This window comes from Rhinolophus hipposideros (assembly GCF_964194185.1).
Source record: "Rhinolophus hipposideros genome assembly, chromosome: 9".
NCBI lineage: Eukaryota > Metazoa > Chordata > Mammalia > Chiroptera > Rhinolophidae > Rhinolophus > Rhinolophus hipposideros.
In genome coordinates this window covers 4,737,463-4,764,552 of record NC_138055.1, presented here as the reverse complement: position 1 = coordinate 4,764,552, position 27,090 = coordinate 4,737,463, and the positions used below count along the sequence as shown (strand labels likewise).

The 27,090-nt window shown below is 40.2% G+C and overlaps 1 protein-coding gene across 2 annotated transcripts in view; it reads right to left on the bottom strand.

Annotated features, from left to right (window-relative positions):
- Positions 1-27,090, bottom strand: part of EFCAB6 (EF-hand calcium binding domain 6) — a 225,564-nt gene that overhangs the window by 148,927 nt on the left and 49,547 nt on the right. For both annotated transcript variants that reach the window (XM_081061342.1, XM_081061341.1), the window contains exons 7-10: positions 26,215-26,351; positions 22,087-22,199; positions 9,623-9,747; positions 3,814-3,962 (exon numbers count right to left, since the gene is read on the bottom strand). In XM_081061342.1, the coding sequence (XP_080917468.1) occupies positions 3,814-3,962; positions 9,623-9,747; positions 22,087-22,199; positions 26,215-26,351 (524 nt within the window). The remainder of the gene's footprint in view (positions 1-3,813; positions 3,963-9,622; positions 9,748-22,086; positions 22,200-26,214; positions 26,352-27,090) is intronic.

Here is a 27,090-nt window from a genome sequence, read left to right as displayed (position 1 = left end):
GAAGTTGAAACCAGGAAAGGGAAATGCACAGAGGCTAGAAGCAAGGAGGGAACCAACTGTAGAGGAGCAAGAATGTGAGTTATTACCGAATCATCCCAGGGGGCATCAGACCTGCACAGAGCAGTGTGTGCTCACAGCAGCCCTGGGGTTTAATGTAACCCTTCAGGGGCTGGGATTTAATGTCCTGTCGGGGTTAGGAGACCTGGGATTATACAACACTGGGAGTAGATTTGGCAAAGTTGAAGAAGGTTAGTGAACCAAAACAGATTATAGGCAAATCATCAGAATACAGCCCAGAGAGATAAAGACGTGGGAAATATAAGAGAGTGTCAGAGACATGGAAAATGGAATGAGAAGGTCCAACATACATCTAATAGGAGTTCCAGAAGAAAAGACCAGGGCAAATGGGCTGGAGGCAACACTCAAAGAATAATAGCTCAGAATGTTCTAGAACTTACAAAAGACACTAATCCCCAGAGTGAGATAGTATGAGCCTATGTAGGTTAAATAAACAGACATCTATACTGAGACACATTGTACGGAAACTGTAAAGTAACAGAAATAAAGAGGAATCTTAAAGGCAACCAGAAAAAGGAAAAAAAGAAAACCCCATCACCTTTTATAAAGTATTAGCAATTAAATGGCAGGCTGTCAACAGCAAGAACAGAGGCCAGAAGAGCACAAACAATATCTTCAAGGTGCTAAGAAAAACCATGAAAAAACACGAATTCTACTCCCTGCTAAATCTTCATTAAAGAGGAAGGGGGAAATAGACACTTTTAAAAGCAAACACTCACAGGATCTCACTCAAAGGACTACTAAATGATATACTGGGAAGTTTAATTCAGAACAAAGAGCGAGACTTAGGTAGCAGTGATGAGCAAACAACCTGGTCCACATGGGAAAACCTGAACAAGCATGGGCCATATGTTTAAAATAATGACTAATTCAGGGACTGTCCAAACAAGGCAGGACCCAAACATTAGGCGACTGTAACGCGTAAGTTGAAGGTGCTTGTTTTATTCAGCACAAGAGAAATATGGATTAACTTCAGGCTTCATAAGTTTAGAGTACATGTTAAAAATTTAAGGGTAACCTCTATAAGAACAGAAAGAAAACATTTAAGTCTTAAGACAGTGGAGGGGAAAAAGAGCGATAGGAAAACCCAGACAGAACCAAACATGAGGGAGGAAAAAACAACAGAAGAGCTGAGTAAATCACGGAGGGCACGAAATAAAGTGGTGGGGACAAATTCCAAACATCCGTCCCAATAAATGGAAACAGATGAAAACTTCACCGTTAAAAAGGCAAAGATGTTCATGTTGGAATTTTTAAAATATAGAAATATGCTATTTTATAAGAAACACGCCTAAAACATGACAACCAAAGAGTGAAAAGAAAAGGTTGGGGAAAGATATACCTGACAAATACTAATCAAAAGGAAACTGCGATGGGTATTTTAATATCAGATAAGACAGACCATAAAAGTCAGAGGGATCAGAAAGGTAAGCATATAATGATAGAGGGAATGGGTGACAGATCTGAACTTGCAGGAATGTGTATCAGGGGCAGCCAAATGTAGAATTCACAATCTTAGCACTTGGACTTCACCTTGCTGCTGTTGTCTCTCGTTCCCTGTTCCACCAGGAATTCTGGGTGAACGGTCCCTGGCTAGCCCAGTGAGCAGCAGATCACAATGCTGGCCGCCCTGGTCTCCTCAGACGCTCACTCTAAGCACCTGTCATAATCTTCACAGTCACCACCACTCTGGTAAGCCACTCAGGCTTGGGATGATTTGCCATTGATTTCTGCCTTCTTGGACACTCGCACAATGTCTGGCAGAGAAAAGCACTCAATTGCATCCATTGCACTTATAACGCGAAAGACTACGAAGCCGGTACGAGATATGTCTGTAATATGCATTCCTATTTAAAAAGCACAGCATAAAACCATAGATGCACTTGAATTACAAACGTGAAAACTAGGTATGGGGATACATAAAAGCGGAAGAGAATGTGGAAAAAATGAAAACAGTAAATTTGTTATCTGAGGTCGATGGTGACTTTTTGGTTTTGATTTTCCTTATTGCTATTAAACTATTGTTTGTATAATTTTGAAAATGAAATAAAAAAGAAATGGCTGTGTAATTTCCAGTAATCCAAGAAAGTAATTCCTAAAACATTTCGCTACGTATAGGCAGGACAGTAGAGCTGTTTGCTGAGCCACAGAAATATTCATTCCTCGGGCCAAATGGGGCTTTTCACTCTAGAAGTCGCGGTTGTACACAGTGACTCTCTGAATATACAGAGTGCTGAGAAGGAAAGGGGGGTACAGCGGGAAACAGACCCAACCGATCTAACTTAATGCAATTTTTCCTCCTCCTTCTTTCATGCCTCCCCTTTCTAAATAACCCCGAGGTATCCACCAATTATCCAGAGTTTCATAGGACAATCTTTTCATGAGCCTCAACCCTACAGCCCCTGAGAAGAGGTTCTCTGAGTTACCTGTACAGAAAACCAGGTAAATTAAAGACAGTATTCCTTACCTAGACTTTGGTCTACATATACCATTTCCAACTAAAAGAAGAGCCTGGAGCACTGCATCGTACCAGAAAGCAAGAGGTCTATCAGAGACTATGAGGGTCACGTCAACAGACTCGGGGGCCGATATGAAAAGGCTCCCACCGGCCAGGATGGAACAAACAGAATATCAATGAGAATAACAACTGTAATGAATGGAAACACATTACATGTTTCTATTCATGAGTTTGTGAGAGTCTTTTTTAAGAAAAATCACTCATTGCTCATTTTTGGAGGATGCTAGGAAACCAGTTGACTATTTTGAAAAGTGGCAAATGAAGGGAGAGAACCAAAGATATCCTGCCTTTCTTCTGCTAATGGTGTCTCATTGTCGCCAGATAGCCAGAGAGGGGACGTTTCATTACAGAAGTATTTCAACCAATGAAAGAAGAAACGACGGACATGGGACCTTGTCTCTCTACAACCTCTAGTCAATGAGTAGATACTGGTGTGATCCACATGGCTGCTCACATCACACAAAGAGAGACAACCAGTCACACACGCTTGCCACCACCTATGCAATATTCTTGCCCCCAGATCGCACATGGGCCTGTATCAATTGAGGGGCAGGGGGTTGGGAGAGGGAGACAGGAGAACACGTTCTATGTCACTGTGGGTTGCAATCAGTCAGTTTTATATGGTAAGAAACCCCACATAACAAACAACCCAGAGTTCTTCTACAAATGCTTCACAGGGGAAAGAATTAAGAAATGGGGCGGGACCCTAGAGATTAAAAAAGAATTGTGGCCAATCAATCAATTGAAATGTGCAGACCTCATGTGGATCCTGACTCAAATGAATTATAAAAGAAAATCTGAGACAATCAGTTAAATCTGAACCCTGACTGGATATTTATTGCTATTGATAGCTCTACTATGTGTGAAAACAGTTTATTCACCATGTTTTTAAAAAGAGTTCTTGTCTTTTAGAGACACATAGTGAGATATTTTCAATGAAATATGCTGTCTGGTATTTGTTTCAAAAATATCTGGGGTTGAGGAAAAATGGCAGGGATGTAAATGAAATGCTTGACTGTGAGCTGAGGGTCGGAGCTGGGTAGTGGGTACATCAGTGGATTCATTCTCTTATTCTCTTTACTTTCACATGCATTTGACATTTTCAATAGTAAAAAACTCCAATACTGTAATAAAAAATAAATGAAGCTGTTCCTTATCCTCATGGTTGACGTTTGGGGGGTGGGGTGGGAATGTCAAGGAAACAATGGGACTCTTACCTTTTCATTAACTGGATAAAAATTCTTCTCGGTAATCGGTATACAAAGGTATCGAGGACAATCTTGAGGTAATTCAAAGATATGCACCCACATTTGGAGGGGTCCCCTGCACTCAGGGCTTTTTCAACCCTTTCATAGGACTTCGAAAGCTGCAACAAATTAAAATTAGAGTGTTGCCTTCACAGAAATCAACTTCATGGAGCTATTCAAGCACTTATTTTTACCGAAACCTCTTCACATTTTCCTCTCCAAAAACTGATCAAAAAGGTTACGATGGCATGTACTGAACTTCAAATGTTTAATTGATGAGCTAACTACAAAACAATATCCCCAGTCACAGCTACTCAACTGACAAGGTAGACGTGTTGGTCCCGGAAAAACAGCACACATAATAGCTCCACCTCAAATTTCAGAGCTAAAAATACTCAGTGGCGCTGCCAGCTTGATACATCTTCCTTAATATACTTTCAAGCCATCCCCCTACTGTGAGCCCACCCTACTGTTCTCCTGATTAACTCAGGTCAATCAAACAAAAAAGCTGGCAACATTTTATTAAAAATAGAAGTAGCTTTTATGGTAAGAGAAATTATTGATGTAAGGATTGCATAAACAGCATGCATTGGACGTTTCTTTAATTATTCTGCTTTTTCTTAATGGGGCATTCTTGCAGAGAATCGGGGTGGATGAGCTTTGCTTACGGGACTTCGAAAATGCAGTAAAGTAGGTTAACCACTGATTTTTATATGACTCGTAAAAACACTAAGAAGATTGGTTTTATTTCCAAAGGTTTTCCTGCTGTTTATTATTGGGTAATAACAATATCCTCCAATATTTCCAACCCTCTCCATTTTCCAACCCTGTCTGAATTCAGTTTTTTCTGCTAACTGGGATAAGAAAATAAACAAAATAGCCACAACTTGCTATAAAAGGGCAGCTTAAAAACAAAGAAACAAACAAACAAACAAAAAACTGCTGGAATGTGGAAATACTTGCACAAGAGTTTCTTTCCACAAAAGAACTAAGAAGCAGGTTCTTTAAAATTTCCTCAGAGTGTACAGGAATATTGGAATTCTACAGGGAAAATCTTTGAAAATATTTAGAGAACCACACAGCCTAAGCTTCTTAGAAAGTTGTATAAAATTAACCCAAAATGTGGCTAAATTTGCCCTCTTGCAGGGAGGAAGGGTGCCGGGGAAGACTCTCATGGAGAGAAACCAGAGCCAGTAGGGCCTTGGTGTGTTTACTGGATGAATGAAATCCACTTTTAACATCTTAATGACATTTGGTGTCCAATAAGGTTTGTTGCAGGAGAGGTTTTCTGACATCAAGAGCTTACAGAAAAAGAGCAGGGAGTGAAACAGAAACAGTTATCTTTGTGACATGTACAACCTTTTGGGACTTTTCATTGTTACTGTTTATAATGAAACAAAAGATAAAAACGCAAGCAATTCAGCAAAGTATAAAAAAGGACATAATGATACCTGGGAATCTTACCATCCAGTTTTTGATACCGTGTTCCCCAGACTCCCATCATGATTATATAAACAGATATTATAATTGTACAAAAATGAGATCGTACTATATTTTCAGATTTGACAAATGCTCTTTTCATTTAACAATGTTATGAATTTTTTCCCCATAAGAACTAGTGTATATTTACATCACACTTTCAAATGACATATGGCATGCCATCATAGTATCAATGGACAAGTGAGACATATACTTATTTTCCCTGTTTACACATTTACTTTTTATAAACGTTCCCCTGGTCCCCAGTCTAAATGAGGTTCCCCTCGTTACTCTCCCTCATGGCACCCTGTCCTTTTCAGTCAGACCACTCAAGGAAAATTGTATTTATGAATGTGTTTGTTTCACCTCTCTCTCCCTGATGTACGGTCATGAAATCTCCATGAGGGCGGAGACTGTCTGTTTTGTTCACTGATAATTACCTAGAATGAAGCACAATTCGACATGTTGTGGGCACTCATTAAATATTTGTCAAAAATGAAAAAAAATTTTTTTTTTTTTTGTTACCAAAAGTGTTCTCAAGAAAGGCTGCAAAATGTAAAAATCTATTCGACACATCAGTTGAAAGGGAAATGAAAATGAAAATCATAGCTGAGATGCCATTTCATCTGCCTCGGGCTGGGAACAATTTTAAATTCTAACAGTAAATACCAAGTGTTGGTGAGAATGCAGAACGATAGGGATTCTCGTGTGCTTCTGGTGGGAGTGCAAAGTGATATTTTGAAAAACAGTTTCAAACCATCAATTAAAACTGAGGAGTGGGTTCGCTACAACCTAGCAACTCAATCCACTCCTAGGTGTAATTTCTAGAAAACCTTTGCACATACACACGTGAAGGTATGTATACATTCAACCACTCAAAGTGGCACCATTTGGATTAACACAAAACACGAAGCAAGTCGAACGTCCATCTGTAGGAAAGCATATAATTTGTGTGTATTTAGATAATGGAAAACAGTAGAGTAGTGGTAATGGTAATGCAGCCACATCCCTAATATGGGTCATTCTCATCCTAAGCACAAGTGGGATGAAAATCAGTGGGTTTGCAACTGCGCAAACATATTACCCAAAAGAAAGAAAGAGAAGCAAACATCAAGCAAAAGACAAAGAACCCAGTCTGTAAGGAAACATTATACAAAAAAACATAAACACATCACCTGCAAAGCTGTCATATTATAAAAAGGAACTAAATAAAAATATGAATTCATTAAAGGAAAATCTTGAAGACAAGATGATAAAACAATAAAAGAGATGAGAGGGATACCGTGTTTCCCCGAAAGTAAAACCTAGCCGGACAATCAGCTCTAATGCATCTTTTGGAGCAAAAATTAATATAAGACCTGGTCTTATTTTACTATAATACAAGACTTAGTCTTATCTAACATAATATAAGACTGGGTCTTATGTTAATTTTTGCTCCAAAAGACGCATTAGAGCTGATTGTCCGGCTAGGTCTTATTTTTGGGGAAACAGGGTATTTCCAAGCTAAGGAAATAGAAAATAAAAATAACATAATTATAGGAACTAATAAACAAATTAGGAACAGCAAGAATAAGAGACAACGCTGAAATTAAAATTCATAATAAAGGAATGGCTTTTAAGAATCTCAAAGAAAGCGGAGGAAAAAGAGAAAATGATTAAAGCAATCGCAGAGAAGAGAGCTATCAAGGCCAGACAAAGATGATCCAATGTAAGGATACCTGGGAATACCAGTGCAGAAAGAAAAGACGGAAGGAAGACGGAAGGAAGGAGAGCAGGATGGAGGCAGGCTGAAGATTTCCGTGATAAGACACAGGGGAGATTTTCCTGAAATGAAAGAAGAACTGAATCTGTACATCAGAAGAATACACTCAGCTCCAGGAAACATGGACAAAATACTCCATGCCAAAACAGCTTAGTTTTGCCTTTTAATTTCAAGGATACAGAAAAAATACTTTAAGCATATAGGTCAGGGGGAAAAAATCACCTACAAGGTGACCTCAGCCTTCTTCACAAGAACACCCGATGCCAGAAGACAATGGGAAAACACAACATTTTGAGAAAAAGAAACAATGATGGAAGAATTACACCCAGCCAAGTTGTTCTAGTAAAAAAGCAAAAGGGAGATCATCTCAAATATGAGAAAACAAAGGGAAAAGGCACTCATGACCCTTTCTTAAGGAAATTACTTGACAATGAAATCAGCCAACCAAAGAATAAATCAAAATAAAGAACTCTGAAAGGGAATAAACTATGGTAAACACTGAAATACAGTGATGTGCATTAAATCCATGTAAAAATAAAACAAAGGAAAAACAACTGGGAGAATTATGGTAACAGAACAGAATGTAAATATTATCAGCTCTGACTAAGAACAAAATATAAACAGCAAAAACTGGGAGGTGGGAGTAAGGGGTGGGCAGGAAGCCGGGAAGTGCCAGTCTCTGAGTTTCACAGCAGAGAGCCAGCCCCCACTGTCTGTAATTGGGGCACCCTTCAAAAACACCATCATTTATCCAACTCCTAATGGCTTTCTGAATCTCCTTTCTGGTCTCACAGTCCCTTTGGGGACCTAATGTCTCTTGTGGTAATGAAGTGTTTATCCCAAGTTCATAAACATCTTTAGCTTCACGTGAGGGCAGCATTGTGAGCAATGACTTTGGGGTCTGAACTTGGCTCCAGGACTTACTGGCAGGGTAACCTTGGGCAAGCCGTGAAATCTCTTTGTGCCCCAGTTTCCTCCCCTGTAACCAGGATGACACAGTGCCTAACGCATGGAGTGGCTACGAAGACTGGACAGGAGAACACCTGTGAGTCACTTCCAACACTGCCCGGCACGTACAACGTAGGCAGCCCCATGAAATGGTAATTATGAAGGTGATGATGCTCGTTTCTTTACTTCTGGAAAATTCAAAGAAATTTAAATTAAATATGCCTTATTTGTAAAAAAAAAAAAAAAAGAAGAAGAAGAAGAGGGGGGGAAGAGAGGGAAGAGAGAGAGAGAAAGCGCATGCTCATGATGCTCTTCTTATAAGATTACGTCTATGTATGTATCCACCCATCCACCCACTGATGCGGCCATCCTTCTACATATACAAATAAAGACAGGCCTGGAATTATGTTCACCAAGTGTTGCCCCAGACTATTTCTGGATGGTGGATTTTGAATAATCTATTACTTTCTTCTTTATACTTTTCAGAATTGCTTACTTTTTTCTGTGATGGTCATGTTTTTATGAAGACAATCGACTCATCGACAACAAGAGAGAACAAGTTTTACCAACTGACCAAGAGTGTATTAAACTGCTCACTTCTCCGAAATCCTCATCAACATTGGCTTTTGTTAATTTTTTCCTCATTGACAATTTTCTACTGAAAATTTTGTATTAATAATTTGTAAAAGTGCTACGCACCGTAGGAGCTGTTGTTATTTATCTGTTGTTTATGTGGCACACACGAGTATTTTGCCAAGTTTATCACTTGTTTATACAAAGTTTCATTGTACAAAAGCTTTTTCATTTTAATGTAGTCTATGTTATCAGTCTTTTCCTTTATGGTTTTAGGGCTTTTTTCACCCACATTATTTACTTTTAAATTTACATAGTTGACGCACATAGAATTTATTTTGGTGTGAAGAGTGGAAGGTTACAAAGCTTTTTTTCCCCCAAATGGCTGGCTAGTGAATTATCCCAATAATAACTACTGAATATTCCACTCCCCATCCTCCCACATCTTACGGGAATGCCTCACATCAATTGCTAAATTCACACATAAAGATTGGTCCATTATCCAACCACCGTTTCAAATCAATTTGAATGTCCATTGCTGTACCAGGGCTATATTGTCTTAATTATTATACCTTTATAAAGTATTCTACATGTGGCAGGATAAGCCCTCTATTATAACTTTCAAAAGAAAATGTATGTATCTCTCCATCCAGATGTAGGGAGAACATGTATGAATGTTGAATCTTCCAATTCAAGAACCAGAAAAGACCTCTATTTATTCAAGTTTTCCTTTATTTTACTCAATAAAGTTGTATCATGTCTTTATACAAGTCTTAAATATTTCTTGTAAGATTGCATGAGTAACACAAAGGAGGTACTTAAGAATCCATCTCTTATCACCATTACTATGATCAATGTATTATTGCTATTAGAAGATGGAGGAACTCTCAGGGTTCGGGGAGGCGGGGTTAGATTCAAAACGAATTTTAGAAATGTCCAGACCAAATGGTTTCCCACAGCTGTCAATCTTCTCGGTCCACACTTTCCATAACCCTGGCATTAGGAAAACATTCTTACCTCTTGGCAAAAGGTCCTTGCAATGTCATCTAAGGAGCAGTCTTTCCAGACATCATCAGATGAATCAAAATTGGGGAGGTACTCCCTTTTGGAATTTTTGACTTGTTGATTCTCCCATGAGACCTCTATTAAAACAAAAGAGATTTAGTTTATTAATATTTTCAAAGATACATTTAAATATTATGTTTCCTTGTCATCATTGCCTGTCTGGTAAAAATGTAGACTTTAATAAACCAAAACATGATGCACTGTGTAATAAATGGTATTAAAAGAACTGGATGAACATTTTGGAGAAGAATAAAATGAAGCTACCTGCTATCTTATTCTAGGATAAACCTTACAGTAAATTGTACATTAAGTAGAATAATAAAACCATAAAAGTAGTAGAAGGAAATTAAGATGACTATTACGTAATACATATAATACATCCTCTTTGTGTGACAAGTCCTTTCTAAGGAACACATTGGAGTCAGACATCATTTAAACAATGACTAGGTCTAATAATATATTTATTTTTGTTTGGTTAAAAAACCCACACAAATAACAATGAAAGAAAAATGACAGGGAAAAACTATTATAATATACATGGGAAATACAGGTTAATATCCATCATATATGAGGAGCTCTCATGACTCAATAAGACAAATATAAATACCCAACAGAACAACAGACCAAGATTATAAACAGGTAACTCACACAAAAAGGATGTTCAAAATCCAATAAACATATGAAAAACTACTCAAACTCACTGGTAATTTAAAAAGTATAATTAACATTTTTTTCCACTTGTCAAATAGGCAGGGATTAAAGGGAGTGATAACGAAAGCTAGCAGTTAGTTCTAGCTTGTGTATAGAAAACCTGGTACTTGAATACACTTACGTCCCCTTCTAGGATTTATACTAAAGGAATAATAGGACCACTCAACAAATGCATTTGAGTAAGGATGCTTTCTACATTGTTTATGAGAGGAAAAAACTGATACAATTTAAGTGCTCATTAGTAGAGGACTGCTTTTATAAATTGTAGTTCATCAAGCTTATAAAATACCACACAGATATTCAAAACAAAAGTACTTGTCTAAATTAATGGACATGGAAATTTCCTTTGATATATATTATTTCATGATTGAAATAAAGGACACCTGGCATAATCTGATTTTCATTTTAACACTTATTTTGTGTATTTGTCCATCCATCCGTCCATCCATCCAAAACAAAGTCTGGGAGGATAATCCACCAAAAAGAATATAGTGGTAGGATTACAGGGAATTGTTATTTTGTGTTTATGTATTTTCTGGCTTTTTTTTTTTCCAAAAAGCAATGTATTACTTTTATAATAAAAAAGAATAAATCTAAAATCTAGCCATTTTCTTTCTCAAAGATGACTGCACAGAATCACAAATGGTTTCCCAGATTTATTTCCTAAAATGTCTACAAATAAGCTTCACTCAAATTAAGCACACATAACCACTCTGCTGCAGCTAACAAACTGCCAGTCATCTGGAATTCCATTCCCTATCTCAAAAAAAAAAAAAAAAAAAAAAAGAGGAGAAGCAAAGGAAAAGGAAAACCCTCCCCCAGTGGACCCTCTGGCTACACAGTAAAATGAAAGCCAGTCCTTCAGAACTCGGTCTGCAGTGCTGGGGCGCCCGTGGGTCTCAGCACACAATCCCGTGTGGACGAGGAAGCCGCGCCACAGAACCGGATCTGACTCGGTGGGGCACACACGGGAAGGGTCCCCAGCCCCGGCTTTGTCAGTGCGTCCTGTGCGCCCTCGCCTTGGGCACTGCTGCGCCAATGACAGTTCACAGGGACGCACCCAGCACATGTACAGAAGCCCACTGGTGCTCGGGAAACAGCACGCCAGGCCCTGCAGGATGGAGGGCTGGCTGAGGTGGGAGGCCTGCCCTCGGGAGCCCATGTTCCAGGAACTCGTGCAGCTCCAGCGGCCACAACAGGGTCGGCCACACACGAAATGACACCACATCCAGGGGCTTCCCTACCCTCAGAGGTACACCACCTTCCATTCTTCAGGGCAGCGTGGTAATTCCTGCCACCTTCCAGTGTCCCCTAAATTTCCTCTGAAGGAATCTCTGCTGATGTGAAACGGGATGGAGAAGAAACCCAACGCTTCAGGGGGCACTTAGGTCTGACGTAAGCGCAGCTGAAGGAAATCGTCCCCCAGCGTCATTGCTTCACGTGCCCAGATGGACGGCGCTTTTGTTGATGGCAAGATGATGATAGCTTATTAAGAACACAAACTTAGAAAAAACAGAAATATGTTTTCAAATGAATACAAAATATCGTTCTCTATGTAGAAAATTCGTAGGGGCTGGACAGCAGCAAATATCTGAACTAGAGACTACCTCTTAACAGAGTTAAAAACAGCAGCAAACCTATAAATAGCTCTTGGTAATTAGTCCTTGCATAACACATTCACTCCCCAAAATGAACATATATTAACAAATTTTACCCTGATCATTCATAGATAATAGAAAAGCAGGAGTTCATACGAGAAATAAAAATGTATGTAAAGAGGTAAGTGGAATCACGTGCTACTTGTAAAAGCGAACTTTGGGAACAAATGTAAATAAGTGACATGTGCTTTAAAATGAAAGCTCTCTTAAGAATATCTTCCAAAGAGTCTAAGACCATCACACAGAAACAAATATTATTAAAACACTAGTAAGTACAAATTTCAATCTATAAAAATGAGAAGCGGTATAGAATTTACCTGCCCACGTGTGTCGAGGCTGAGTGCCAAGGAAAGCATTTCACGGTGGGATTTCCTAAGTCCGTGAAAATTCAGAAACATTGGAACAATCCAAATGGGAGGAGTGCCAACTCTGAAAACAGACTGCCTGGACGTGATTACTGGCTCTGCCACCTTCAACTACTAACCACGCAACCTTGTGCTTTTTCCCTTGTGCAAAAAGAGACAGAAAATAGTGCCTGTGCCACAGATGGTCCCCTCGTTATGAGGATGAGATGGTGAATGTGCTCCCGGGCCTCAGTGGACACACAGTGTATTTAAAATACACGAGGAAAGAAAATCTGAGGCCATGATTTGATACCCGGACAGATTTCTTAACTGGGAAGGCCATGAACTGTCGTGAAGATGTAAGCAATCAGACAATACCGTTTCCAGGAGCACTTCCCAAGGAATCTACTAGAGGTCAGGCTTCAAATAACCAAAATGATTGGATTGGCAAATAAGAAAGACAGAAGCTAGTGAACAGATGTGAGAAAGGTTTTCACTCCTAAAGGGGGGATCTTATGGAAGCAGGGTCAGTGAGACAGGAAGACCTACTTCTTGAGGGCTTACACAGAAGGTAGACAACAAATCAAAACCTAGAAATGACCTTTGAACTGCTCCACATAATGCCACAGTTTTCTTTGTTTGGTTGATACCCTGGGCAACCTTCTGGGTGCCATAGCTTTACACAAGCAAGTTAGTAAAGTGGGAATTCAAGTTAGCCAACCAATGGTCCAAATGAAATAGTTTCCTTTTGTAACGATGTGTAGTGATGAATGTTAACTTGATGTGGTAATCATTTGGCAATATAAGCATACGATGTTGCTAACCTTTTTTGTTATCAGAGGGATTAGTCATTATGAATTTGTACCAACTGGACAGCTAACCAAGTTTACTATTTAGACGTGCTAAAAAGGCTGCGTGGAAAAGTTAGACGATGACAACCTGAACTTTTCGTCAACAATTCATGGGTCTTGCATCACAACAATGCACCAGCTCACACAGCACTGCCTGTGAGGGAGTTTATAGCCAGTAAACAAATAACTGTTTTGGAACACCCTCCCTACTCACCTGATCTGGCCCCCAATGACTTCTTTCTTTACCGGAAGATAAAGGAAATACTGAAAGGAAGACATTTTGATGACATTCAGGACACCAAGGGTAATACGATGACAGCTCTGATGGCCATTCCAGAAAGGCCAAAATTGCTTTGAAGGGTGGACTAGGCGCTGGCATCAGTTCATACCTTCCCAATGGGAATACTTTGAAGGTGACCATAGTGACATTCATCAATGAGTTATGTAGCACTTTTTCTAGGATGAGTTCACGAACTTAATTGTCTCACATCATATATCAAATCGTTGTTGTACACCAAAAATTAACACAATGTTTTAATTCAAATACATCTCAATAAAATAAATAAAATTAAAGAAAAATAATTTCCATTATAATCAACCCAGAAAGGATATGCTGCTACCATAAGATTCACCCACTGGGGCTGAGGATTTTGAATAATAGGATGGCAGTGGGTACGATGAACAGCTAGCTGCTTTTAGGGATTCATCCTTTCCCACTACACACTAATAAACAGGCCTTTGTTTTGACCGCCATGACATAGAGTTTCAATATGATGTGGCCCACTGCCCCAAACTACGTCTTTAATTTAGAACACCCACAAAAAGATTTTGCTTTCTGAAGGATTTTTAATTTCTCTAAGAAAGTTATAGAATAAGTATTCAATAGGGAAATAAGTATGAATATGATTTTATTTTAAAATGATCGCTATGACTGGGCATACAAGACAGATTGGAATAGGGCCGTGCTATGGACAAAACGACACCAGTTAGGGGGCAGCAATGAGAACTTGAGCTAATGCTGCAGGAACAGGAACATACAGAAGAATAACTAGATATATATCTCATATTTAATCAAATCAAAGATGCCTTTCATTGTGACATGTATCATTATTATATGTATCGCCAATAAAGAAAGCCTGCTGTTAATTATTGATAAAATGGAAAAAATGAGATTTCCATGGTGAATTGAAATTGTATTATAGAACGTACCTTCTTACAATACTTAATAAGATATGCAAAAGGAAAAGATAGTAAAAATTAGCACACACACAAAATTACCAGCACAAACTGAAGCAAAGAAAGAATAAAAAACAATATGGGCAGCCAGAAAGCTTTGCTTCTAATTATGGTAGACTGGCTCATACTGAACCAAACCTCTAGCAGATAACAATTATAAACTCTGGCCAAAATATAAACAAACTATCTAAAGGCACTGCAGAGCCACTGACATAAACTGGAGTCAACACTTGGAAAAATGGAATAACATTCATTGAGTTTCCTGTTACTTGTCCTTTTGCCTGAGAACAAGTCACTGCTGGAACCATGCTAAATGGCTAGAATTTGAATAGAAACCCAGGGTCTTATTGGTGTTAGGAATCAGAAAACAGAGTTTAGGACTACCATAGCATCTCGAAAATAAGGAAGGAAAGCCCAGAAAGAAAGGCATACCGGAGGATCTCCAAAGTCTGTGAACACACCCTGCCAAAATCTCTGGCTAACTTCTGGACTACAAATGTGTACAGCAGACAACAAGAAACCCAACTAAGGCTAAAACAGCAACTATTTCAGGTGTTAACTCCCTCAGGGAAGACAAGATTACAGTTTAAGTCCAGCCACGTAAACTGCTAAAACAAAAACTTAAATTCTTCAAAGGAACATAACAGAATCCACAGTCTCTACAATGAAAAATACACTATATCTAGGATAAATTCCAAAACTACTAGAAATAGGAAAAAAAAAAAACCACAGGAAACTGTGATCCATATTCAAGAAAAAAGATATTCAATAAAGACCAAACTCTAAGATGACCTAAACGTTGGAATTAGCAGATAAAAAAATTTTATATCAGTATTTGAGAATGTAAAGGAAAATATACTCCTAATTAATGCTCACATAGGAAATCTCAGCAGAACAACAGAAGTAGTAGCAATGTAGTCTGTGTTTACATGTAGGTAAAAACACAATGTATGATGGCAATATAACACAGGACAGGAGAGAAGAATTGGGAAAACAAGGTTGTAAAGTCCATACACTTCAGGTGAATTAGTATAATATTATTTGAAGGTAGATTCTGAATATTAAAGATGTATAATGGAATAAAAGTGATCCATTTATCCAAATGTCTTGAAATTAGGCAAACTCTACAGGAAAAACGTCAGGGGAGGGAGTAGGTGGACAGGGAAGAAAAGAGAGGCACATAAAACAAAAAGACAAAGATCCCATTTTGGAAGAAAATGTAACTCAGGGTACAAAATTACTTCGCAGAACATCTTATTAAGAACATGAATTCAGTAAAAGGAGATGATAAAACAGCAAAACAAGATGAAAAGTAATATAGTAAACCAAAGAAAACACCATTATAAAAGTAATAAAGTAGACACAGCAAGGAATACAATAGACCTCCATGAAAATGAAATTACAAGTATAGATAAAAGACCTAAGATGATCATTGTGAATACAGAGGGAAAAGACAATAAAATGGTTTGAGAGAATTTAAATGACAAGAAGACAAAAGCAGTCCAACAGAAGGATAATTTGGTTCACTGAAGTTAAAAATCTGAAAAATAGAACAGAAGATATTCAAAGATGCATACTATTGCCACAAGAAATCCTTGACATAAAGAATTGAATTTGCAGATTGATAATAGATTGTGTTTTGGAAAATTGATACAGAAAACTCAATACCAAGACATATCCTAGCCATACTACTTAAATTCAGGGATAAATAATTCTTTTTTTAAAGATTTTTATTAAAATACACCTCACATACAATATTATATTAGTTTCAGGTGTGCACCACAGTTATTCAACATTAATATGCCTAAAGAAGTGATTACCATAAGTCTAGGAACCATCTGACACTGTGCTGTTATCACAACATTATTGAGTATATTCCCTAAGCTGTATATTATATCCCCATAATTGCTTTATACCTGAAAGTTTGAACTTCTTATTCCCCTTCACCTTTTCCCTCCTTTTAAAATTTATCAATTACAGTTGACACTCAATATTATTTTATATTAATTTCAGGTGTACAGCATAGTGGTTAGACATTTATATAATTTAAGAAGTGATCCCCCTGACTAGTTTAGTACCCATCTGGCACTATACCTAGTTATTACCATATTATTGACTATATTCCCTATGTTTTACTTTACATCCCCATGACTATTTTGTAACAACCAATTTGCACTTCTTAATCTCTTCACCTTTGTCACCCCTCCCCCAACACCCTCCCATCTACCACGTCGATAAATCTAGTACCTAACACCATATATAGGTATTACATTACTGACCATATGCCTTATGCTATACCCTATATCCCCATGACTACTTGGTAACAACCAATTTGTACTTCTTAATCCCTTCCTCTTTTTCACCCATTCCCCAATCCCCCTCCCATCTGGCAACTATCAAAATGTTCTCTGTATCTATAAGTTTGTTTCTGTTTTGTTTATTTTGTTCTTTAGATTCCACATATAACCGAAATCACATTGTATCTACCTTTCTCTGTCCAACTCACTCCATTCAGTTCGATTCCCTCCAGATCCATCCATGCTGCTGCCGGTGATGAGACCCATTTCCTTTCATGGCCGAGCAATGTTCCATTGTATATCTGTTCCACCTCCTCTCTATCTGTTCTTCCACTGACAGACACCCAGGCTGCCTCCACATCTTGGCCGTTCTAAACAATTCTGTAATGAACATATGGATGTACAAGTTCCCCTTGAAGTAGCACTTTGGGTTTCTTCAGATAAATACCCAGAAGTGGGATTACTGTGTCCTTCTTTGTCTCTTTTTATAGCCTTTGTTTTAAAGTCTATTTTGTCTAGTATAAGTACTGCTACCCCAGGATTTGTTTCTCATTTCCATTTTCATGAAATAAATTTTTCCATCCCTTTACTTTCTGTCTGTGTGTATCTTTTGATCTGAAGTCAGTCTCTTGTAGGCAGTACATATAAGGGTCTTGTTTTCCTATCCTTTTAGCCCTCCTTTTTTTTTTTTTAAGGACAGCACAACTCACAGTGGCCCATGTGGGGGTTGAACCGGCAACCTTGGTGTTATAGAACCATGCTCTAACCAATGGAACTAACCGGCCACCCCTCCTGTCTTTTGATTGGAGCATTTCATCCATTCACATTTGAAGTAATTGTTGATAGACAGGTAGTTATTGCTATTTTATTATTCATATTTTTTTTCTTTTTCATCTTAGAGAAGTCCTTCTGAGATTTCTTGTAATATTGGTTTGGTGGTGATGAACTCCTTTAGCTTTTTTTTTTTTTTTTTTTTTTTTTTTGTCTGGGAAGCTCATTATCTGTCCTTCAATTCTAAATGATAGCTTTGCTGGGTAGAGTAATCTTGGTTGTAGGTCCTTGCTTTTCATCATTTTGAATATTTCCTGCCAATCCCCTCTTGCCTGCAAAGTTTCTGTTGAGAAATCAGCTGACAATTTTATGGGAGCTCCCTCATAAGTAACTAACTGCTTTTTTCTTGCTGCTTTTAAGATTCTTTGTCTTTAACCTTTGGCATTTTAATCATGATGTGTTTTGGTGGGAGCCTCTTTGGGTTCATCTTGTTTGGGTCTCTCTGTGCTTCCTGGGCTTATATGTCTATTTCCTTCACCAGGTTAGTGAAGTTTTCCATCATTATTTCTTCAAATAGGTTTTCAATTCCTTATTCTCTCTCTTCTCCTTCTGATAACCCCATGATGCAAATGTTGGTATGTGTGATGTTGACCTAGGAGTCCCGTAAACTATCCTCATTTTTTTGCATTTTCTTCTTTTTGCTGTTCTGATTGGGTGTTTGCTGCTGTCTCATCTTCCAAATCACTGATTCAGTGCTCTGCTTCATCTAGTCTCCTGTTGATTCCCTCTATTGTATTCTTCATTTCAGTTACGGTATTCTTCATTTCTGACTGATTCTCTTTTACGTTTCCTATCTCTATTTTTCTGTGTCCTATCTCTTTGTTGAAGTTCTCCCTGAGATCATTGAGCATCCTTGTAACCAGTGTTTTGAACTCTGCGTCTGGTAGATTGCTTGTTTCCATTTTGTTTAGTTCTCTTTCTGGAATTTTGTTTGGTTCTTTTATTTGGGACATGTTTCTTTGTCTCCCCATGTTGGCTGCCTCCCTGTGTTTGTTTCTATATATTAGGTAGGGCTGCTATGCCTCTCAGTCTTAGTAGAGTTGTCCTATGTAGTTTTGTCCTGTGGGGCCCAGCGGCAAAGTCTCTCTGGTCACCCAAGCTGGGTGCTCCAGGTGTGTCCCTTGTGTGGGTTGTGTGTGCCCTCCTGCTAAAGTTGACCCTTGTCTGCTGTCTGCATGTCAATGGAAGAGATTCACCCTCGACTTGATTGGTTGTAAGGACTGGCCATGGCTACAGTGCAGGTGCTGTTGTGCAGGGGCTGACCCTGCAGACCAGGATTTGCTGCAGCAGGGCTCTGGTACCTGCCCAGTCTTCCCTTTAGGTATGCGTCCTTGGAGGCAACCTGGTGATGTTCCAGCTCAGTCCAGAGCTCGCCTCTGGGTGTGCCAGCTCTCAGGGCCTCCCAAGAGGGGCCCTGCCACAGGCCAAGGTCAGCTATAGCCTGTGCCCTGCTCAGGGCCACCTGGCATGAGCCACAAAGCAGTCCACAGATGGCCACCACCTGTGCTGGGCTTGGAGGTGCCTCAAGAGGTTCAGCCAACTGAGGCTGGCTGTGGCTAATGCCGGGCTAGGGCTGCTCAGAAAAAGGTATGGGACATACAGAAGCCTGACATTGCTTGTTTGGGTTTTGTGAACCTTGGCGAGATTTTAGGAAAGTCTGCTGCATGAGACAAGACAGGCTGTTTGTATGGATAAGCCACTGGAAGTGGCTTGGGTAGGCCTAAAATTTGGGTGGGGTGGGGTCTGGAAATCACCCAGGGCCTCGGTGAATAACTGATGTTAGCCCGGTTGATGACTCCCATGTGGTGGCTGCGTGAATCTGCATGCCAGAAAGGGGGACAGCTCACAAAGGAACAATAGCTTCTGCCAGCTGCTTTGTCTGGGAGAAAGCTGCCCCTCCAGCCCTTGCTCTGGAGCCAGACAACTTAGTTCCTCCCCGTATGTCCCTGGCACCTTTCAAGCTGCTGCCCCAGTGCTGGAGCTCAAAGCGAGTGAGTCCATCAGCAAGGAAGTCCACGTGTGGGCCCTTTAAGAGGAGCACCTGGGAGTGCAGCAGCCCCACCTCACTTAGCCACAATTTCCACGGGTTTTTACAGCCAGAAGTTATCGGGACTTCTCTTCCTGGCACTGGAGCCCTGGGCTGAGGAGTCTGGTGTGGGGCTGGGACCCCTCACTCCTCTATGGGGGACCTCCACAGCCGAGATGTCCCTCCCAATTTTTAATGGTCAGTCACGGGTGTGGGACCAGCCTGTTTTGCATCTCTGCCCCCCTACTTCTGCCCCTCCTACTAGTCTCGAAGTGGCTTCTTCTGTATGCCCTTAGTTGTGGGACTTCTGTTCAGCTAGACTTCAGGTGATTCTCAGTGATGGTTGTTCTGTAGTTTAGTTGTAATTTTGATGTAGTTGTGAGAGGAGATGAGCACAGTGTTTACTTCCTCCACCATCTTGACCAGAAAAAATCAGGGATAAATAATTCTTAATGCAACCAGTTACAACCAGGGAGAAATTAGGCAGGTCTCAGACTTCTTCACAGCCAGACTTAGTACCAGAAAACAATGGATCAAAGTCTACGATGTTCTGAAGAGGGAAAGTGTGACCTGTGATATTACATGCAACCAAAAAAAGATAGTCAAATTTTCCTCAGTTTCATTTCAATTTCTCTTTATCTGATATGCTCAAGTAAAAACTTATATAAAATTGGCATCTATATGAACCTATTTTTACAAATATATTTCTTTCTGTCTGTCTCTCCTTTGCACAGATCTGTATGGAAAGATGCCAGGATTAATGCCGACAGGGGTTAGGACCAGTTTGATGATTCACTTCATCGCTTTACTCCTCTGCATCTGTGCCCACCTCACACAGCTGCAACGAAGATGAGAAGGGACAGTACAGAACATGCTTAGCCCAGTGCCTGGCACGCACCAAATGTTCAATATGTGGAGCCAACTCTCATGATTATCAAATTGGTGTATAAACTTACTTGTGATGAGAACCCTCCCTAATCAGTCTAGATGCCGCCTTAGGTCCCACTCGGGCTAACCGCACAGCCCATGCTTCAGACAAACACGTCCCCCACCCCGGGGCTCATTCCCTCGGTGCTTGTTGCATGCATTCTGTGGATCCTGGTCCTATGAAAATGCCCCCCGGCTCTTAAGCAGCCATCCCTCTTGCTCCTGTGACCATCCCATGACATTTACTCTTCTCTCAAAGGCACTTGAATCGTTTGTTTTGGAGCTGAACAGCTCAAATCTTGACGCCACCACAAACTAGCTGTGTGACCTTCGGAAATGCATTCATAACCCATGAGTCCAAGTTTCCTCATCTGAAAAAGGGGATGACAACACCTGCCTTACAAAGCTATTGAGAGAAATCAAAGTTAAAATCAAGGTTTATAAAGTATCTACATAGAGCACAATAGATGCTTTCTATTATTCTTTTTTATGTGACTTATCTTACCTGTCCCATTCATTATGCATGTCTATATATATATATATACACAATATACCTGTCCTACATTATATGTATATATTAACACACACACACACACACAGTTCTTAAAGATAGAGTATATTACTTGGTTTTGTAATCAATGAAGGGCCTCGTAGTACAGGACCTTGGAAGGTTACCTTGTCTAGTAATTCCCCAAACCTGAGAGGCTTTACAAAGGAGAGTCCTGGAATCTGCTGTTAGCTGTCTTGGTTAATGAAATCGAGCTGAAATCGGAGAATTTGTCATTTGTAAGCTTGCTAGTGAGGCAGATCTGAGCATCATGGAAGGTGCTCCGTGAATACAGGCTGTGCTGAATTAAGTTGAAATGAGACAGTGACAACCCATCTTGAATGAGCCAGTCACAGGCGATAAACCCTGAAGCAAAAAACCACTTGCCTCAGGTGAGCAAAGGGCTGAAAGGGAGCCTCGCGACTGCACTGCTCACACTCAGCCTCACGGAGCCGCTGTCTCCAGAACGACCCAGCAGGCGGACAACTTGGCACTGTGCTGACGTGGCTGGGACAAAGCAAGGGCAGCGCTTCCTTCTCAAGGTTCTAAGCTGCCTGTGCATGTCCAACGTGACTGTGGAAACTATTTGCCCTTTCATAGTAAGATTTGCCCACCTTTAAAGGAATAACATGTTCATCATTGAGACATTTTGAAAATACAGCAGCAGCAGAAAGAACCAAACGACACCCAGAGACATATCACATACATCTGTATTCTGGAATTTCTTTCCAATCGCTTGCTGCTATTCCACACACCTTTTCCACGTTGTTGTGACCTTCATGGCCATCACGACTCATGGCCACCTACTGTACCGTGTGGATGAGACGCACCCTTTCCCTTTGTTCGACGTTTATGTTGTTCTCATAAATCATGATGCCATGATTATCTTTGGGGATGATGCATTTTCCATATTTGACAGTGTTTCCTCGGGACACATTCACAGAAGAGGAATTCCCACGCCAAAGGATACTTTAATAAAAGGACGTACCTTGATTTCCCACAGAATACCGAAGGTTCAAGTCATTATTTACACGGAGGTTCTGCAAAAACACATTATAATCCACGCCAGTGTCTTTATCAATGCTGTAGTGTTGTGCAAACCTAAAAGAGAAATATTCTTTAGTGATCAGAAATTGTGATGCAGAGACTCTGAAATGAAGAAAGTTTGTTCCTAAGGTTTCCTTTACACTGGGGTGGATGTTAATTTTAATGTGTGTTTCTAGCTAGAGCTGGAATTAAAAGTAAACCCTAGGGAATATTATGCTTTATTTAAAAAAAACACGTAGATACTTCAAAGGTGACCACTTTTCTCTGTCCACCGGTGGATGCATGTAGATTCGAATGGGACAAGAACGTGTCAGGACCCAGTAAGGGCAGGCCCCTCCTGCAGCACCAGGAAGGTCCTCCCCTTCATGGGAGGAGGAGGGGGTGGCCAGGGCCTGTGCTGCACGGGAGCCACCTCTGCACTCGGAGCAAAAGTACGTCCCACTTTCCTTTAATTATTGGGGGTTGGGGGGAAGGTGGATCTGGGCCACGACACGTTAACATAAAATTTCTATAACCAGAGAAATCTAGAGCCAGGTGGAGGGGAGAACAGAGCCCATCTTCTTGACCAAGCATATCGTTTTATCAGAGAAACTGAGGCCCAAGATGACATGCTGTTTCAAAGCAGTTAATTGTGGCGAGAAGGGGGGCTTTTTTGGCACATCCTACAATGTCGATATGCAAAAAGAAAAACGTGACGCACAACCAATATTTCTCCCAGAAATATACTGAGATACTCTTTTTTAAAATAAGACAAATAGGATGTTTGGAATTTTTTACCCCATTATTCAAATGTGCCACTTGATAAATGATTTCCCAGATAATTTCTGCATTATTACATTTATTTTTTTTAAATGACAGTTTTTAAATGTTTGGTTACATTATCTCCATATGTGTTGCTTTCTATAATTACCTAATCTCACGCTGCTTTCTAAAAATTTAGTAATTATCACTTAAAGTATTTGTTATTTTTCTGTTTTCCAAATTTAACAAAGAGTAATGTCATGTATTCATTTCAACGCATACCTTTTCTTCCACCCTGATGAATCTTGCCTATTGTTCTAATAAGAAAAATTATCCTGAGACATGATAGCTGCCAAATGTTAACACTGAGAGTCCCAGAATAGCTCCATCTCTCATCCGTAGTGTCTGCCTTGTGAAAAGAAGGCTGTAAGCTCAAGGACCCAGAGGGTACCACCTTATGTTTTCCTTTTGAGTAGCCGCCCTGTAGAAAGTGATGGCTACTCTGCTGCTCCAGGAAAATGCCGAGGTGCTGATAAAATAATCTCGTCACCAGATTCCTCATTTTCTGGGAATATCCAACATTCCTTCAAGCTGGTAAGTATTTGCTCAGAAGAGACTCCTGGCCTTTCCCGAAGCCCCGCCCACCCACATGCATCACACCTGCTGCATATTCACTGAGCACAGACAGAACCCCTTGGTAACAGTTCCTCGCAGATAAATTTCAAGAATGAAGCATCATTACTGCCCAAGCATGCAAAATCTCAATAGGCGTTTTTACAAGAATAAAGGCCTGGGAGACAGAAGCAATCCTAAGATGCAACAACCAAGGCTATTTTCCCAGGGACCTACCTCTGGCCAGAGAGCTCACACATCTGCAGAGCCCTAGAGACAAGTCATCAAACAGGAAGGCCGACTCTAGGGGCAAAGGAAATGACACCAACAGCCCCATAAACCTTTCCGGCATTGCCACCTGGAAATGTCTGTGCCTGGGCTTCACCCATCAGCTCAGGCAGCAGGCTGACCTCCAGGGAGTGAGTGAGCGAGTGAGTTTTTCAGGCTGTTCATAAATTATTTTACCTGGGTTCAAGTACTTTGGCCTGCAAGGCAATGAAGGCTTGGGTGGTATAAGATGGGAAAGAAAAAAAAAAGAAAATACGGGGTGACCGCTTAGCTCAGTTGGTTAGAGCGCAGTGCTCTTAACAACAAGGTTGCCGGTTCGATCCCCCCATGGGCCTCTGTGAGCTGTGCCCTCCACAATTAGATTGAAACAACTACTTAACTTGGAGCTGATGGGTCCTGGAAAAACACAAATAAATACAAGTTTAAAAAAAAAAAACTCAATGGGTCTCAGAATAGTCTGATTAAGTATAAAATCTTATTTCCACAGGCTGGATGGTATTCTGCAGCCTAAAAAGAGCTACTTATCAAAGAGTGAAGGGCGCTAATAGGATCTTTAGAGTTTGATATCATCACTGCAAACCAAGCACTTACTATGCGGCTAGCACATAGTGGGCATACTTTGTATATTACGTGGAATCTTCACACCAGACCTTCACACCGGCTCTTCAGCTTCCATTTCTGTAGGAGTAAACTGAGTCTCAGAGAGGCCCGGAACCTCCAAAGGCCCTGGAACTAGGGAGGGGAGAGCACAGGCCTGACTCCAGGCCTGACTCAAAGTCCAGGCCATTCCTACCACACCGAGCACAGAGGCCTGATATTAAACAGAAAGCCATAAGATTTAAAAAAAAAAAAAAAAAAAGGATTCAAAAAATGCATTGTGTTTCTAGCTCAAAAACTAAAAAGGCAAAATTAATACTGAAGCAGCTTCTGAAGAGTATATTCTTGAGCTTCAATAAGAAAAGCATTAAAGCAATTGAAGAAATGGGCTACTTTCATCTTTTGCGTTTCCATTCTAAAGGAAAGCAATTCTATTAAGTTTCCAAGCCTTATCAAGAAAACAGTAGTGTTTTTGAGGCTTAAAAAAAAAAATCTCAAATAGAAATTGGTGGAGTTCTTTATTATTCAATACTTACGAGATGGGGAAACAGACAGTAACATTTTTTATAGATTTACTAGGTTGGAGACAGCAGAGCCAAATGCAAGGTTTATTGTCAAATAAAACACTGTTTTGTTTTTTGATTGCCTGTTTTAAGAGTGTTGCTTCTGTTCTATAATTGCGTGCACAAAATTATTTAATTTGTTTTGTTTGGATCTTATTCTGGACACTTTCCCAGCCGGAAAGATGTAAAAATTAAAACATCTATTATGGCTTTTATATTCTGAGGTGGGTTATAAAAAGGAAAAAAGAAGAAATTATTCAAAAGACTAGGAAATACTCAGTTTTTAAAAGTCTCCTTGCTTTTCGGACCCTGCAGTGCCCATGACACAGTCACACACCGTCTTGACTTCCTTGCTGTAAGAGATAATTCTTCTACTCCTAACAGACCCAACACTCTTTGTCACAGTATGTAGGGAACCACAGTGACGCACAGCAATGGAAAACCGCAGTGTCATGAGAAACTCCCAGGCTCAGGTGAAATCCTAAGGCCTGGTACTTTTGTTGGTGGCCTGGAGGATATTCTGAAAAGTGGGAAAAGGTAGGAGCGGGGAGAGTACCTCTCGGGTGAGTACTATATAAACAAAGTTAAACATGGGGCCTCCTTCCAGCGGCTGCCACTCAAAACTCAAGTAGCCACAGAAGCCAAATGTTCTGGAGTTCCCTGGAGGCTCCAAAGATTGCCTGTGCCGACTCCCACACACTGCCCTCGAGTCACGGGCAGGTGGCAGTGGCCTTCAAACGCCAAGGAGCCGCCAAGTGTTCATTAGTCACCGGCCCCTGCAGCAAAGCCCGCCCCAACCTCAGCAGTACCAGTCCTCAAAGGAAAATTACGTGCGGTTGGCATGTCAGGATGGAGAACCCAGAGGGGGCACGTCAACGAATGAACAAATCCTGAGATGTTTCGTTCTTCTCCTCACCCAGGCGTTGAGTCAGAGTCAACTGGGAGCTGGAAACACATGGGATGGACGCTGTGGTGCCAACCAGGGAAAGACAGACTACTGGTGATGGATTACTGAAATATTCGAGATGTGTTAAATCTGCCAGCCAGATGACGCTCACGCCCTAGGGTACTTAAGGAATTAGAACCATTAGCTCTCATTTTTGAGAATCCATGGAGAGCCGCACGAACATGGGAGAAATGCCAAGCGAGTGAGAGCCTCTTCAAAACAGTGCAGGCAGAGAAGGCGGGAGGGAGGACGATGTATGGATCCAATGAAATCGGTTTGAGGTTCTACCGAGCAATCTCTCAGCGTACCTTCATTTACTTACTTTTTGTATTCGTCGTCTTTCATCTTCACACAGAAGGTCTCCAGAACCCTCCTCAGCTCATGCGGTTGCACCAGACCAGTCTTGCTAACGTCAATGAGCTCGAGAGCTTTGATAACAGTTTTAATGTTTTTGAAAATCTGTGTATAAAAGTGATTTAGGAAAAGTCAAAAGACCCAGTGTTGAAAACCAAAGTGGTAATGAAAAAAAAAAAGTGAAAGTTTTTAAATGCTTCCTTTAAAATACAATGTTTTCAAAGACTCACAGTCGTAGGTATTACAAAATGACATGTCTATGGAAAAAAAGAACACTTTGCACTTACTGAATGTTTTCAAGGCAATTTTCTCTGTAAATGGTCTTAGTAAGTTTAAAAAAACACACAAAAACCTCTACCTGATGTGAAGCAGTAAGTCTCAAGCAGAATTCATTCCCTTTTAAACCATATGAAAAATCTTTTTTTGTAATTAGGTTGGTGCAGAAGTAATTGCGGTTTTTGCAATTACTTTTAACCTTTTAAACCACAATTATTTTTGCACCAACCTAATAATTGATACTTAAAAACTATACGTCTGGCACCCCTGGACTTGTCCAATTTTTATTTTGCACAGCCACACGCACACTATTTTTTACTAGGAGCTGAATGAAAACATAAGACTGTATATTTCAACCCCTCTGAATTTTTCAAAGGTGTTACAGGAAAGTTCTAGAGCAATCATTCCCAAATTCAGCAAATGCACATTGACTGGTCACACAGACGGGAAAGGCATTTGGACAGGCCCTGTGGAGGCGCAGGGAGCGCTGAGCTGAGCACTTGCCCTGGAGCTACTTAGATTGAGAGGAAAGAAATCCAGTGGGGCTCCCCACGTGGCAAGCACAAAG